Source organism: Chelonoidis abingdonii, chromosome 4, assembly GCF_003597395.2.
Source record: "Chelonoidis abingdonii isolate Lonesome George chromosome 4, CheloAbing_2.0, whole genome shotgun sequence".
NCBI lineage: Eukaryota > Metazoa > Chordata > Testudines > Testudinidae > Chelonoidis > Chelonoidis abingdonii.
In genome coordinates this window covers 81,952,235-81,965,598 of record NC_133772.1, presented here as the reverse complement: position 1 = coordinate 81,965,598, position 13,364 = coordinate 81,952,235, and the positions used below count along the sequence as shown (strand labels likewise).

The window sequence follows — 13,364 nt, the reverse complement described above, 5'->3', positions numbered from 1 at the left end:
TGCAGTTGCGGAAGTCGAAGCTGGATATTAGAAAAAACTTTCTGACTAGGAGAGTGGTGAAGTATTGGAATGGGTTACCTAGGGAGGTAGTAGAATCTCCATCTTTAGAGCTATTTAAAGTCTGGCTAGACCGCACCCTGGCTGGGATTATTTAGGGAAAATGGTCCTGCCTTTAGCAGGGGGTTGGACTAGCTGACCTCATGAGGTCCCTTCCAACCTTTTGATTCTATGATTCTTCACACAAAGTAAAAGAAAGGCTGCCTGTGAATTTATGACTATTCTGATAAGAAATATGTGCAATATTTTTTAGCAATTCAACAAGGCGCATTTAATGGAAAGTTTATGAAGTGTCTGATGAAATTCTGTCGCAACTCCCTCTCTATCCATTATGAACCTTCATGATTGCAGGATAAAATACAGATGAAAGCAATTAACATTACACAGCTGCTACAGCGTAAAATGATCAGGGGAAACAACAGTTAGGGAAAGAACCCATAGAAGGGACAAATTTACTCATGTAAACAGGAGGTAAATAAGAGAGATAAACAACAGGAAAGGAAATTAAACTCACTAGGCACAGAGGCTAAGATTCAGAGGTCCATCAGTAAACTATTTTAAAGGGGCTCCCTCAGAAGAACTTCTAAAAATGGAGCATGGTTATGTTAAAAAAACCCTTTGCTACACTGGCCTAATTTATTGCACATTTCCCCAGAGCTAAGCTGTACAACTTTTACAGAAAGTAAATACAAGGAAGGCCACGAACAAAACTTTTAAAAGCAGCAAACACACACACAAATTCCATGATAAATAATTAATGGCGATCAACTACTCAAAACAAAGATGCACATATTTTTAATAATAATTTTCCACAGAATCAGATGACAATTTCATAGATTGTGAGCAAATTAAATGTAACTATATGCCTGTTTTGACCATGTTCATGCAGAAGAAAATAGTCAAAAGTAATATTTGTATATCACCTTCAGCATGAAGGTCATCCTTAGACTATAATAGCAAGAAGTGGATCTGGGAAACCAGAGGGTTGGAGATGTAGGAAACCAGTCAAGAACAAAAGATAAAAGATTCTAGGCTTCTGGGCTTTGTTACTGTGTGCTCTGTTTTTGGACTTGGCTTGCAGGAGTTTCTTTTCATTCTGTCTCACCTCTTAGAATAACTTTTGAAATGTCTGCTCCAATATGGTTTCATATACTGGGAGGGAGGCTTAGCTTTTAGCCTAGGTTCAGCCCCACTTCATTCTTCAGGCTGGTTCTTCTTCTCTGGTATTCCAGACCTGCTGGACTTTCACTGCAGATAGATGTGTTTTGTGAATTGATATTTTGATTTTTTTGCATACCAAGCCTTATAAGTAGGCCAAGAGAATGGACACAAACAATGGAGAGAAGCTCAGAAATTGTTTTAACAACACCAAAATAAATAATGAAATAATGAAAATAAATAAAATGTAGGTATAGATTTGAAGTCAAAAGATAGAGTAAGTGGCAAAGTACTCAGTGTGGCTTTATGTCCAGTTTTGAGTGGACCATTGAAAACTGCACAAGTGATAAAAATGATTTTAAAGTGCACCTAAGTGCACTGCAGTGACCATCATGATATTCAAGCATCTCCTGATCCTTTCAAATATTTGACTGGAATGTGCGTACATTCACCGCACAGTATTGGGCTATGGAGTAGCTGCCAACAGGAATATCCTTAACCTGGATGAGATATTTTGTTAAATTAACACCTGTGAATGGTTCATAAAATTGAGATGAAAGAGAAAAATACTTACCTGAAAAACTGTTTCTCTGCAGATATCATTCCAAAAGGATTCTCGCTCTTGATTTTTAGCTCCTTAGTATGAGGTTGGTAGAACTTCTACAGTCCTTAAAGAATTCTGATCTTGGAGAGCACCATTAAGTTACATTAGGATCTGTGCCCTCTACTGCATGTTACATGCCAAACCCTGCATTATATAAATGTTGTTCTCTAAACCTTCCAATCAGTTTGTTCAGTTGCACAGGAAGTGATGCTCCCGTGATGATAAGGTAATTCAAAAATTATTCAAGTTAAAAAAGTATGCCCCAGAAAAAGAAAAAAAATCATAATTAGGTATAAGCAGGGAAATACTAAAAGAACATAATTCCCAAAATGTGAAGGGAGAATTGTGTCACAATAATCTCTTCAAAGAAGCAGATGGAATTTCCTCTCTCTAAAGATATCTCCCAGGATTTATATAAACCCTAGGCTTTAGATATGAGGGAACCAAGGCTTTAACTGGACCAACTAAACACATTAGAGGCGTATTTGCCTTGTCTACATTAGGCTTTTAACATGTGTTAGCTAACTCATCAAAATCCTGCTTTAAACACGGCCTCTGAGACAGACAGTAGTCACAATCTTGCCTGGGACCAAATGTGCCTTGATGTGGCCTTCCGGGGTTAAGTCAGACCAGGTCATTACAAAAGGAAACACACTCAAATACCCATGTAGACACTGTCTTCTTGGTAACAGCACTGCACCATGAATTAGCATAAAATGTTAAAAAAAAAAACAACTGGGTGGTTTTCTAAAGTAAATTGTTTGACTCTAGTAGAACCCCAAGAACATTTTGACAAATATATAGAAAAAGCCTCCCCAAGGCTGGGCATTTGATGTGGAAATAATGTTATAAGGACAATCAGGGCCGGTGCTTCCATTAGGCAACCCGAGGCGGTTGCTGAGGGTGCCAGGATTTGGGGGGTGGCATTTTGTGTTCTCCCCATGGGGCTTATTGGAGTTTCCGGTTCCGCTCCCGTTGTGCCATCGAAGAAGGACCTTCTGCTGACGTGCCGTGGAAAACAGCAGCTGGCAACTGAGCAGCTCAATGACTGCTGCTGTCGCCTGCGGCATTTCGGCAGAGGGTCCTTCTTCGGAGGCGCGATGGGAGTGGAACCGGAAGCTCTCACGTGCCCCGTGGGGAGTGCACAAAATCCTGCCCCCTGTATTCTGCCTTCTGGCGCCGCTCCTGAGGATGATAGGCTCACTTAAGTGGAATAATGTTATTTGATGAGGAATCTCAGCTGAGTCCACAGCACCAAATAATAAAAATAAAGTTTAGTCATTCTCTAGATCTGGAAGCTTAGTAATTCTTTAGGCTGTACTAACTGCGTCCAGGGCTGATCAGAGTGGAGAAAAGGGAGAACAACTGTACTGGGGCCCTGCACTCAGGGGCCAACTCAAAATGTCTGTAAGTAGGTTGAAATGGGAGGAGGTGGGGATCCAGCAAACATGATGTACCGGGGCTCCAAATTTCTCTTGATGGGCTTGACTGCCTCCAGAAAAATGACTTTCCAAGTATCAAACTCAGTGGTTGAAACAGATCTTCATCAGCTTAGTCAGGATCATATTATTATCCCAAGATGCAAGGGGCTTTTTAATGTGTGGGGGGCGATCAAATGTGTCAAGCCCCTCATGAACTTGAGAGTAAGGGGCTGCAGAGACACTTGTTTACCTTTGACTGAAAGGCCTAAAAAGCAGTGAGAGATACCTGGATGGAGTTTACTTTGTTTTAAACTAGGTTCTGACAAACAACTTTTATGCTTGAAAAGTAAAGAGGTTCCCCAGGGCCAAATTATATCACATTGCAAATTTTCTTTTCTATTTAGAATCGTACGTCCTTGCAAAAGGTTTCCATGATGGCAGGAGGACATGAATCACCTGCTTAGACTCACTGTGTATACGAAGCTTTACCGTGTCAGGACAAAGGCTTCCTGATTGAGATTGAGTGAGGCGCAATGGTTTTGCATGATGATCTGAGGTCAGAATCTCAGTTTGATGGAATCCTCTTTAGCCAATGGCAAAAGATTTTAGAATCTGACCTGTTTGGGACAGTATGGGGCTATAAGGAAAATTAAGCGTTTCTCTCTTCTTAGGTTTGCCAGAGCTGGTGCTGCCAGAGGGACTGATGGGAAGGCGTTCAGGAGCTTCATTATCAGAGGATGGAATCCACTGCTAATGCAGTTTCTTTTTGGTGCCACAATGAGAACACTGGCAGTTTCTTGTTCAAGTGGGTGGCACTTCCAGTATCCCTAGATGGAGGAAGAGCTGACCTGCCACTCCCTGATCCAGAGACCACTCAGGGGGATCTGTTACAGACTAACTCAGCCTGTGTGTCATTTTCTCCCCTGTCAGGTATGGAATGTGTGATCCTTCTGGCTTGGTTATGTAAAGTATGGTGATGCGATTGTCCATTTGAACAAGTGCCACCTTTTGGGATATTAGGTTTGTGATCTACATGATCCCATTTATGTCCAAATAATTTATGTGCAGTTGTTTCTGTAGAGATCAGCTTCCCTGCTTATAGAATCCCTTTGTGTTAGCTCCCCATGTCAGGCTGGAAGCACTGATGGTCACTGTGATTTGAACAGGAGGGTTTTGGAAGCCCATTCCTGTTTGAAATGTGCCCTGGATTTCCACCAGGCTAGACAGGTCCAAAGGAGATTCATTATCTGGATTTACCTGGATGCAATGTGAAAGTCTTTGTGAGGCGTGCTTCCACTGGGATCTCAAGATCCATTGTGGTTACTGCATATGGAGTTGTCCTACGAATACAGCTTTGTTTTCTAGAAACAACATTCATATAGTATGTTTCAAACTGTGACCTGCTGACTCATCCATATCCTTTCTGCCAGACTGGTGATATCCTGGATCCTGTGTTGGGACAGGGAGGTTTTGAGTTGAGTTGTTTTCTAGCAGGGTTTCTAGGCACCCCAGTTGTCCGCTGGGGACAAGTTGGGGCTTTGGGTAGTTTATCGTGAACCCTACTAACTCCAAAGCAGTGGTGATAGCTATTAATCTTTTGATACACTAGAGAATGGTGTCCTTCATCAGCCAATCATCCAAGTTGGGGAACACATTAATTCCCATCCTGTGCAGTTAGGCCATGACAACTGCCAAAGACCAGCCCATACTGGTCTAAAAGGCAAACACATAAAGTAGGTTATGCTGTTTCCTTCAGGAAATATGAGGTACTTTTGTTGCTTGGGAAATATTCCTGTGCACAGGTCAAGGTCCTAAGTACGCTGCTGTTCTTGCTCCCATAGAAGAGGCTTTGAGACTCCCAGGGTGACCATTTCTCTTTGACTACATAGCGATTCAGTTCCTTGAAATTCTGGTTAAGCCAAAGTCCCCAGATTTGACTATCAAGAAGCACTTGAAATAAAACCTGTTATTTCTATCACTTCATGGTGCAAATCTCAAGGCTCGCTCTCTCAGGACAGATTGGATTTCCTGCATCATCTTTTCCTGATCTAAATGAGCCCAAGAGCATTTTAAGATGGAACTGTGGGTGGGAAAATCTGATCTTGTAGCCCCAAAGAACAATGCTCATGACCTATGTGTCAGAAGTGACCAGGGCCATCATGGGTAAAAGGCTCCAGGTCAATCTTTGACAAATAGGTCCTGGCAGACTACTGGTAATTGAAGGATTCTGGAGCATTTAGTTAACCTATAAAAACCCTTTGGGTTTTGATGCTTGCTGAAAGAGGCTGCTGAAGCCAAGTGTCCTGTGCAGGGAAAACTGAGCATCCTCGAAGCCATATGTTAATCTGAAACCTGGGTTTTAAACTGGAGACTTTCCGTTTCCTCCCTTGAACAAGGGACCGAAAGGAGAAGACACGGGTCCAAGAGAACCCAATACAGCCATTGTTTCCTTTGTCTTCTGCAGTGAGGTTCCATTTGATCCCCAAAACAAATTCTCTCTAGTGTATTGTAGATCCTTGGGCTCTCTCTGGACCTTTTGCTGGAATTCAGAGGCCTGCAGTGAAGCAAACTTGTGGGCATCCACCTCTAGGCAGTGGTCTCTGAAATCATGTCACTCACATCAAAAGCTGCCCAAGCTAAATCTACACCTTTCTGGATTAGATTACAGGAAGGATGAAGAGAACTGAACAGCGTAAAGGCTTTCTTTGATAGTTTCATCTGACTGTTGGCTAGGAAGCCTTGGCAGTACATGATCTGAAGGGTTGTAACCATAGACTGGGAAACATTTATTCTGAATGAATCCAAAGGCACAGCATTGGATTCTGGGGCACAGTACTGTAATTCAACTAAAAATCATCCATCTTGGATTTACGTCGGAAAAACTAGGGAAAGGTAGTATCATCCTACGAAGAGTTACCTTCTTGGTGCTCCTCAATACAGAATAGGTATTTGGCATCAGATGAATCCTCTCACGCATTTGATTTCAGATAGCTCTTTACTGAAATATCCAGACTCTCTAACACCCCCCTCCCATATACATATTCATATCCAGAGACCGGGCTGATGATTCCAGAGACTTAGTATATACTCAGCTGCCATGATCAGTCATGATCTTCTATGAGGCTGCCACAAAGTGCTGTGTACCAGCTGAGCATTCCTCTTGCCCTATATCAGCAGGTGTAGGATCTCTTGGCACAGCTGGACCTTTTTTTGTACTGAGGCACAAGCTTGCATCCTGAGAATTGGTGCTCCTGACATGGAAGCTCTGGATTCACATTGACATATCTAGCACCTTTTGCACCAAAGGCTGCTAACATTTCTGTTAGAGCTCTCAAAAGCAGAACTCTCCTAGTTAGAACCAAGGAGAAATTATTGTCAGATCAATAAAAGAACTTGCTCACAGAAGTGTAACAGGAGTCAAAACAGAGAGCTCACTGGAGGACAGCATTGAAAAACTTTCTGCATACTTGGATGCATTTCTGGAATTCTGTTTTAGCAGTACCCCACAGTCAAGAGTGAGGCCTTGTCCATAAGATAGTGATTCAAGAAATCTGAGAAAAAGTTAACCTCTAAATTAACCTTAATATGGAAAATAAACTGTGTGACCGACACCTTCTTAAAGATCAGAAACTGGAATTTCTGTAGCATATATTCCCCAGATGCAGGTTCTTGCCTTATTAAATACAGTGTGCTTATATCCATGATAAGGCTGCCTTAATAGATACCAAAACACTTCACCATTCAACTGCTGGTGGTGTTATCCTGTCCTAATTTATACTCAGCCCATACTGCAGGGAGTAGAGGCAATGCTAGAATTGTACAAGAGGAAGACTAAACAAGATAAACATCTCTCACTAAAACATCCTTATCAGACTATTCCTCTTACTACTAGGATGGGGCTTGTTAAACTCTATACTGGGAAGAAAAATAAAAATACTCCTCCTCCAAAATGAACACCCTCACAATGCTGTGGTACTTGAAGTGAGCTGCATAGCGAATGCAGCTTCTGCCATGTTTTCTTTCCCCACTGCTGCATTAAACTGCACTACGTGAACATGAAGTGACAACAAATGGTAATCTTTATTAACACGTGGTACTTACTTATCTCCCACAATTCCCAAGTTGATTGTTGGGTAGCCATGTTCTTGAATTGTAGCTAGGAGAGTTGAACGGTTACTGTCTCGGATCTTTCCTGGTAAGAGGTCATCCTCTGGATTCAACAACTATAAAACCAGAGCCACATTACCAGTCAGTCTCCTCAGAGTGTTATGAGCCTTTGCTCATGGGAAACTTCTTGCTTTTAAAGTAGGATATGGTTCCTGCTGACAGACACCTATGACAAGTCAGAGTGTGTCTGTAAATAGGTTCTGTGAATTCAGACTATGCAGCCAAAAAGACATGTGGCTGAGACACTGGTAAAGCAAAATAATTAGTTTTTCTAGGATTCTCACTCTTAAATTTTTTCAGTGCATCCATGTCTGCAAACCCTCTTTTCATGAGGTATCAGGCTTCCAACTCCACACAGTAAAAATCAAATCACAAACTCTAAATTTGTAACTATTTCCAGGTTGATGGACAGATCTGCTCGTTCTTATCTTACTAAAACTTTAAGGATCTGTGTTGATGCTGCAGTGACCAAGAATAATAAAGTGTACTGTCTACTCACTTTGAAAGACACATTTTAAATGTGGAAGCATACAGTAGCCTAACAGATGAAAACGTAAGCACAGCTTCAAATGCCAACCATGTAATTCATAACATAACATCTATTTTACATTAAAAACTGTGTTATTTTAAGGGGTAGAAAGCTGGCAATGATGATCTTCCATTTACATAGCATCTTTCATCTTGAAGGATGCCAAAGTATCTAACAAACATACAGACACGTTTTACACTAGGAATCCTTTCATCCATGTCTGAAACACCTTGGCCTTTGGGATGGACCGTAGTGCTGATTAACAGCATGCAGCAACGCAGCTATTGAGGACAGGAGGTGAAGGAGAATGCTATTTCAATTGAAATTACAGTGAAGATGTTAGGTAGTAAGAATACAATAACTCAAGTTTGAACTTGGCTAGGTCACAACACTGTGACTAGCACCCTGTTCTGGTGAAAAGTTCCACAGGATGTTTAAAGAACTCAAGCATGCAGGATCTAGGTTTAAAATGTTATATAAAAGATGCTCACAGGAAAGAGTCTCACTTACTAATTCATCACCACCACTCCTTGGGGCACCCTGGATTTTCTCTGGAGGTATCTACTGTCCAGCTTACTCCTGCCTATCTTAGGATATCTGTTAAGATTGCAGCCTAAGCTGGGTTGGCATTCTGCAGTCACAGAATAACTTTCACTGGGGTTGTGTAAGCATTAAGTATTTCAACAGGATGCATCAACCAGAAATGGTTTGGACAAATGTGAACAGAGCTTTACTTTTATGGCTGTATTTTACATATCAAAGATTTAAAACTTAAACACATCAAAGGCTTTCAATAGGATGAGAATACAGCCAGGGGTTTATATTAGTGTTTAGACTTCAAAAGGTTTGCCTCAGAAGAGCACAGTCAAGATGTTAGGTCAAAATGCATGTTTGAGGTAACTGGATTTTTTAAATACAGCACAGTTGCTACAATAATAAAAGTGATCTTCTAGTTGGTAAAGATGAGGACTTTTAATTCAATTAAAGATATAAATTGTTCTTTATAGAAATTGGTCCAAATGCCTCATCTTTCACACCGGGCTATTGCCCACAAGTACCTAAACCAGGTGTTTAAAAATTCCCTTGGTATTAGTATAAATCCTTTGAATGCAGTGTTGTTGTAGCTGTGTTGGTCCCAGGATATTAGAGAGCAAGATGAGTGAGCTAATATCTTTTATTGGACCAACTAAGATACTACCTTACCCACCTTGTCTTTCATAAATCCTTTGACAGTCATGTTTCTAATTTTGAAACTTTTGCAAAGAGTATTAGAAATAAGAGAACAATTACAGGCCAGTTGGGTGCTATTTATATTTCTGTGAACACACTAGAAGAAATAACATCTAGTTTTACTGAGGATTTGGGTTTTATAGTGCATTTGAAGCCTCTGCAAACAAAACATGTGTAGGACTACAGTTACAGTATCATATGCTAAAAAAGATATTCTGGCAGAGAGCAGTCTCATGCACAGCTCCTTCCTACGCTATATACCTGCTAAAAGTAGGCATCACCTCTTTTGGGACCTGTGTGTAGAGGGTTAGGGAGCTGTTATACATAAACATGTGAACTGCTTCCCTGATCCTTAGGTGCTCAGCACCACTAAAACAGGCCCAATTGGAATTAGGATGGGAATTACTATCCAAAATACTACTCCTGTGCCTGCAGAAGAAAGTAATTTAAAAAGTCTTGAGTTTAAAGATATTTTTCTTACCTCATTCCCTGTTGACATGACTGCAACGACTGGAAATTTGTTAACTTCTACTTCTGTTACCCCAACAGTTGCTAAGAGACCAATCTCCGATGGACCCATATGGGTTCCCTTAGCCAGCACACATTCACCTCTTTTAATGTCATGTCCTATAGGTCTGAAAACCATATCACAGAAAAAGAAAAGAAAAACAGAATATAATTCAAAATTACTCTCGTTACCTGGTCAAGCTCCAAGTGAGGAGTGTGCATCTGTGCCCTGGTCATAAATTCAAAATTTCAGTGCTATTGTAAAACAATGACTATAAAATGCACTATCCATTATATTCTCTAAAGCGATATTAGAGTATTTTAAAACTAGGTTATTTACCGACCTGATATCTTGGCCTGGTCGAGCCTGCACCAGAATTCGTACTTCTAGCTCTTCAGTGCCCTGTTTAAAAAAAAAAGAAAAAAAAAAAGGTCACACAATTCCAAATTTGTTAACCAAACAAAATTAATCAGCTTTTATTTCTCACCAGTCTTCACTGTTTCTTAATGGTTCACAAAATGGCCATGCCACAGTCTGATCTCTTCACAGCAGCGATTATTCTGTCATATAATGGTTCAAGCATCCTCTTGGTTCTCTTGATATGCTGCTGATCATGAGTGCATTACAATGTGTGCTCTAATTTAAAGAGTTTAAAATAATAACTTTCCAGCTGAGCTCACTGAAAGGGACCTGCACTGAATACATAGTTTTGCCTTGCTTTTTTATGACTGCTATGTTTATGTGTCTTCCCCATACAATATCCTTGGATTGTGTGTTGATCTTTTTTACCACAGGGATTCTTTCCCCTTTTCAGAAGTAGCCTCTCCAGGGAGAAAATCAAGAAGCGTAGTAAAGCATATGGCACTACGCCAACAGATAGGCAATAAGGAAAATCTCACCCTAGCAACCATTCATTTGCCCAAATTTCCCTGGGGTTATTTGGAATTTCTGTATGTAGGGACCTTTTCTCATCTTCAGAACATCACAGAGCAGTTAATATGTCATGTTTATGTACTGCAAACAAGACAGTGGTAGGAAAGCCTGAGCTCTGATTTCTGATAGAACTTTTGTGTTCACATACTCAGGATTTCAATGCTCTGGTGATTTGCTCAATGCCAATAAATCCACTGGGGCAGTTTAATTTAAAGACTACAAGATAAGTGTAAATATTTAATTTTATAAAATTTGCAAGTGGATGGATGATAGAAATGCTCAGCTGTGAGAAAGTGGTAGGTTGTCTGCAGCAATGAATTTGTACTGTGCTGAGAATGGAGAAGAATTTTATTTTTGTATTAGCACCTTTTGTACTTGAGGCATCCCAATGCCATGAGTTAGACATTTGTTTTACAATGCAGACAAACATGGCAAGCCATTATGTGTTCAGAAATACCTACCTTGCCATGTGGAACATTAAAACCTGTTTTGTGGAGTAAGGCAATGTTGGACAGCCCATTGTGATTATCCTTTACTTTTCTAAAAAAAGTGCCAGAGAAGCTGGCGTTTTCATCAGGACAGACATCAAAGAGAAGCAGAAAGGATTTTGGTTTAAATTAAACACCCCTAAACACTGTTGCAGAGTTAGTTTCCCTGTGATGTCTTGTACTCTCTCAGAATATGGAGATTGGCTAATCGTAAATCTCTGAAAACCAATAAATTAAGAGTTATGATATGCAATCTTAATCTTCTGACAATGAATAATTACTTACCTCATAGTAACTGTGGTTCTTCAAGATGTGTTGTCCACATGGATCGCACTTTTGGTGTACATGTGCCCCATGTTTGTGAGATTGGGTTCTTTTGTCTAGCAGTGTTCATTGGGATCATGCTTGCATCCTGGGTGCCCTCAAGTCCCCCCCCAAACTGAAGGCATGAAGGGTGGAGTGAGCCACACTGTCCCTCCATTCTTTTAACAACATAGAATCCCATTTGATTTAAGACCCCATAGTAGTTGGAAAAGATAACAGATCATGGAAATCCAGGTGGATAACTTATCTCGAAGAACCAGTCACTGTATTATAAGTAGTCGCTCTTTCTTTGAGTGATTGTCCATAAATATTTCACTCCAGGTGACTTGCAAACAGAGACACATAATCAGGACATGGGTGCTAAGAGTCTTAAACATTGATTGCAGGACACCTCTGCCAAAGTGGGAATCTGATCTTAAGGCCTCAAATAATGAATAATACAAGGTGAAAGACTGATCCCATGTTGCTTCATTGCAAATTTATGGAACTGCTATGGAGGAGCTGTTGAAGCTTCCTAGCCCTGATGGAGTGAGCTCTAACCTGCACGGGTGGATCACCTCTAGCTAACTCATAACATGATCTATTATTATTAGATGGACATGTCAGCAGTCATTTTGTCTTTACTGAACACTGTTTACAGTGGATTAGCCACAAGAGCCTGAATCTCCCCTAACCTTAGAGCTGATGGTATAGCTACTACAAAGACCATTTTCATAGATAGATGGTATAGACAGAACATAAGAACATCAGAATGGCCATAATGGGTCAGACCAATGGTCCATCTAGCCCAGTATCCTGTCTTTTGACAGTGGCTGGTACCAGATTCTTCAGAAGGTGTGAATAGAATAGGGCAATTTATCCATCCTCTGTTGTCGAGTCCCAGCTTCTAGCCATCAAAGGTTTAGGAACACCAGAGCATGGGGTTGCATCCCTGAGTATCTTGGCTAATAGCCATTGATGGACCTATCCTCCATGAATTTATCGAATTCTTTTTTTAATTCAGTTATACTTTTGGCCTTCACAACATCTCCCAGCAATGAAATCAACAGGTTTACTGTGTGTTCTGTGAAGTACTTATTTATATTTGTTTTAAACATCCTGCCTATTACATTTCATTGGGTGACTCCTGGTTCTTATGTTATGAGAAGGGGTAAATAACATTTCCTCCATACCATTCATGATTTTATAGACCTCTGCCATATACCCCCTTAGTCGTCTCTTTTCCAAGCTGAATAGTCCCAGTCTTTTTAATCTCCCCTCATATGAAAGCTGTTCCATACCCCAATCATTTTTGTTGCCCTTCCCTGTACTTTTTCCTATTCTAATATATTTTTTTTGAGATGGGGAAACCAGAACTGCACACGGTATTCAAGGTGTGAGCACACCATGCATTTATATGATATTTACTGTGTTATTATCAATCCCTTTCCTAATGGTTCCTAACATTCTGTAAGCAAAGGAGGACGAAACAGCACTCGTTTGCATACCTGGAAAGGGTCTTCCACCAATATAGCAATTAGAGGACTTCTTGGGGCGATCTGCATTCTCATGTCCACATGCTATTCTGTATGGAACATAGGTCAAGTCCGGCCTGCTGTATTACATAAGTGCATGAGGTCATATGACCCAGAAGGAGAGGTTACTCACCCTGTGCAGTAACTGTAATTCTTCAAGATGTTGTCCCCATGGGTGCCCCCTTCAGGTGCCCACACACCTCATGTGCCTTTGATAAGAGATGTCGGATAGTAGTGCTAATTCGGGCCATGGATATGCTCTATTCCACCTCATGTTCTACACCATGGCTTTACACAGCTGCACAGGTGAACTTCCCTCAGTTTCTTCACTACCACAAAGCTCCACATCAGAGAACTCCGAAGTAGAGGGGAAGGAGGGAAGGTAGTGAAGTACCCATAGGGGGACACATCTTGAAGAAAACAAGGTTACT

At 40.8% G+C, this 13,364-nt stretch overlaps 1 protein-coding gene across 28 annotated transcripts in view; it reads right to left on the bottom strand.

The window, feature by feature from the left end:
• Nucleotides 1-13,364, bottom strand: part of GPHN (gephyrin) — a 648,985-nt gene that overhangs the window by 49,987 nt on the left and 585,634 nt on the right. For all 28 annotated transcript variants that reach the window (XM_075065364.1, XM_075065351.1, XM_075065350.1 and 25 more), the window contains 3 exons: nt 10,018-10,076; nt 9,648-9,801; nt 7,342-7,463 (listed from right to left, as the gene is read on the bottom strand). In XM_075065364.1, the coding sequence (XP_074921465.1) occupies nt 7,342-7,463; nt 9,648-9,801; nt 10,018-10,076 (335 nt within the window). The remainder of the gene's footprint in view (nt 1-7,341; nt 7,464-9,647; nt 9,802-10,017; nt 10,077-13,364) is intronic.